At 33.7% G+C, this 2,733-nt stretch overlaps 1 protein-coding gene across 1 annotated transcript; it reads right to left on the bottom strand.

Annotated features, from left to right (window-relative positions):
* Positions 1 to 680: 680 nt before the first annotated feature.
* LOC129911647 (UDP-glycosyltransferase UGT5-like) lies at positions 681 to 2,336 on the bottom strand. Its single transcript, XM_055989512.1, has 3 exons — positions 1,799 to 2,336; positions 1,453 to 1,586; positions 681 to 1,400 (listed from the first exon to the last, which is right to left on the bottom strand). Exons 1-3 carry the CDS (start codon positions 2,334 to 2,336, stop codon positions 681 to 683), a joined length of 1,392 nt encoding a protein of 463 aa, XP_055845487.1.
* Between the last annotated feature and the right edge of the window lie 397 nt (positions 2,337 to 2,733).

The raw sequence follows: 2,733 nt of genomic DNA, 5'->3' as shown, positions 1-2,733 counted from the left end.
ATTTTCATCACATGGCCCGGCTAGGAATCGATCCCACGTACCTCTGCATACCAAGCCAGCACCTTACTAGTAGACCATACTTGAATATTAAAGACGAGTGGAAAAAAGGGAGCTAATTGAAACCTCACATAAAAATGCAATGTTTTTTCTAAAGCGTTAAAAACATTGCATATCTGCAGGATAAAAGCTTTGCATACTTATTGGTGAACAATATTGCATACTTGAGAGATGAAAACATTGCATACTTACAAGAACATCTTGGAACAGGTCTTATGAAAGCCTTCTGTCACTTGAAAATAGAAGGCTTCTTTAAAACGGTTTAAACAGGTCTTATAAAGGTCTTCTTTAACTTATATTTACAAGGCTTCTTCTAAACACTTCCAGATAGCCTTAAGGAGACCTCCTTTTTTTCCCAAAATTGATGATTTGCGTAAGTAAGCCTTAAACTAAACGTATACAAACTATAGCTTGCCGAATCGAAGAAAATGGACCTTATGCAAGTAAAATTGTTACTTGGGATATGGTGACAAGGCGACAAGGCAACATGGCGACAAGGCGACATGGCGACAAGGCGACATGATGACATAGCGAAATGGTGACATGACGATACATGGCGACATAGCGATCATAAAATGATTCAATGGTGATTGCGTAGATCTTAATTAAAAAATGCTTCTAGTTTATTCTTTCTTTGTTTTATTTCTACTAAACATTACCTTAAAGCATGACAAAACAATTCCCATGGCCTTCATAATTAGATATAAAACAGAAAGCAAAAATCCAATAACATCCAGTGACATTAACTGTATAGTGTTCATATGTATTGCAGGACTTTGTAAATGAGCAGCACCATGATGTCGAATAACATATTCTGCCCAATAAACAGCTGTTTGCTTAGCGGTCATAGGTCGATCTTTGTAAATTCTTGAAAATTTTCGAACATTCTCTAAATAAGTTTTGTTGGATAGAACTTCTTTTATGGCATTCCGCATAATTTTCTCAGTTAGAGTTGCATATTCCAAATTTAAACCAAACCCAGAATTTTGTACACCCTCCATATTAGAATATTGATCATTAAATAGAGGAATTCCCACCATCGGAACACCATGATATTTGGCCTCGATAATACCGCCCAATCCTCCATGAGTAACAAAAAGTTTGATATTGGAATGACTCAGGACATCAACCTGTGGCAGCCATTTTCTATAAAATATATTTGGAGCTTCTAAAGGATGTTCTTCATCACTCCATTTACACAAGATAGTTTGTGGTAGTTTTGAGAGAGCCTTGAACATGGTCTTGACTTTTAATGGATCTAAATGATTTTTGTAAACATTTGTCCCAAGACTGAAATAGATTGCTCCGTTTTGGGATGAGTTGTCCAATATTTTTTGAATGTCCTGAAAATATTAAAAACAGTGAGAATGTTTTGTCATAAATGAGTATCCTTACCTCGGGTAAAGGATCACGCTTATCCTTGATTTGAATTCCTCCAATTTCAACCATAGCTGGAACATCTGGTCGAACCGGGCCTTGACTGAAATGATGGGCCGTGAAAACAAGTGAAACATTTTTCATCATCGTTTCTAACGAAGGATAATTGTTAGATGGGAAGTTTTTCCTAAAATCAGGATATTAAAAAAACGTATCTTTTTTCTTGGAATAAGGACTCACTTGTAAAAAAATTCATTTAACGACCTTAAATAAGACCGATAAGCCACTTCTCTTCCGATCGTTACATCGATGAATTTTTGTACTCGATCAAAAAAACCAATCGACTGTTTTGTATCTATCAAACTTGGAACATAAGCAAACTCCTGAGGATTTCCAACAAAATCATTTACAGTTGACACAGGTCTAACTGTAACCGACAGAATAAGAGGACATTTAAAATGTGCCGCTACACCGAATAAAAAATCATTCATAAAATATCCTAGTAGAACTAGATCGAAGGACTCTTCTTTCATTAACTTCTTCATTAACGGATGATTTAAACTTGCATTTGAAATTCTTGAATTTGCTTCAATAAATAGAGTTAGAGTTTCATGAAATGGCCGACGTTTGTCGATAGATTCGGAAAATATATTTTCAGAAATTGTTGGAACATCTAAAAAGATATAACGGAAATGAAGAGTCTTTTTAATTGGTGCATGATTGGAAACAACTGTGACATTATGACCACGTTCAGCTAATGCTTCTGCAATAGCTTTGTGAATTATTAAATGACTTCTTGAATGTGTTGGAAATAGACCAAGGATTCTTGAAGGATGCACTTTATTTAAATTGAAAGCGATACAAAACAAAGCAAACGCAACAAATTTAGAAGATAGATTCATAACTCAGTAAATATTAAGTTAATACTGATTTCATTTTTCACTTAAAAAGTTATAATACAAAATTAGTTACGTGTAATACTTAACTGGCTTTGATAAAAATATATCTTGCATAACTGGCGTTAATTGCAAAAATTATTATAAATACAGTATTTAATGTATAATGATCTATATGGGTACGATATTTTTTTTCTCATTTGAGTAAATCAATAATTAGGTACTGTTTTTTAAGTTTAAAAATGGGTGTTAATCTGGGAGCTCAGAAGCTAATTTCTAACGTTATTACTTAGCCAGATCATTGGACGGTGGGAATGCATTTGGCAATAATGTAAAAGGTACATTCTTACTTATTACTCTTCCTTGTGAATAAAAATGTTTATTTTTGAATTTTTTGACATTA

Source organism: Episyrphus balteatus, chromosome 1 (assembly GCF_945859705.1).
Source record: "Episyrphus balteatus chromosome 1, idEpiBalt1.1, whole genome shotgun sequence".
NCBI classification, from domain to species: Eukaryota; Metazoa; Arthropoda; class Insecta; order Diptera; family Syrphidae; genus Episyrphus; species Episyrphus balteatus.
Note: the sequence above shows the minus strand (reverse complement) of the source record. Positions and strands in the feature narration are given on the sequence as shown.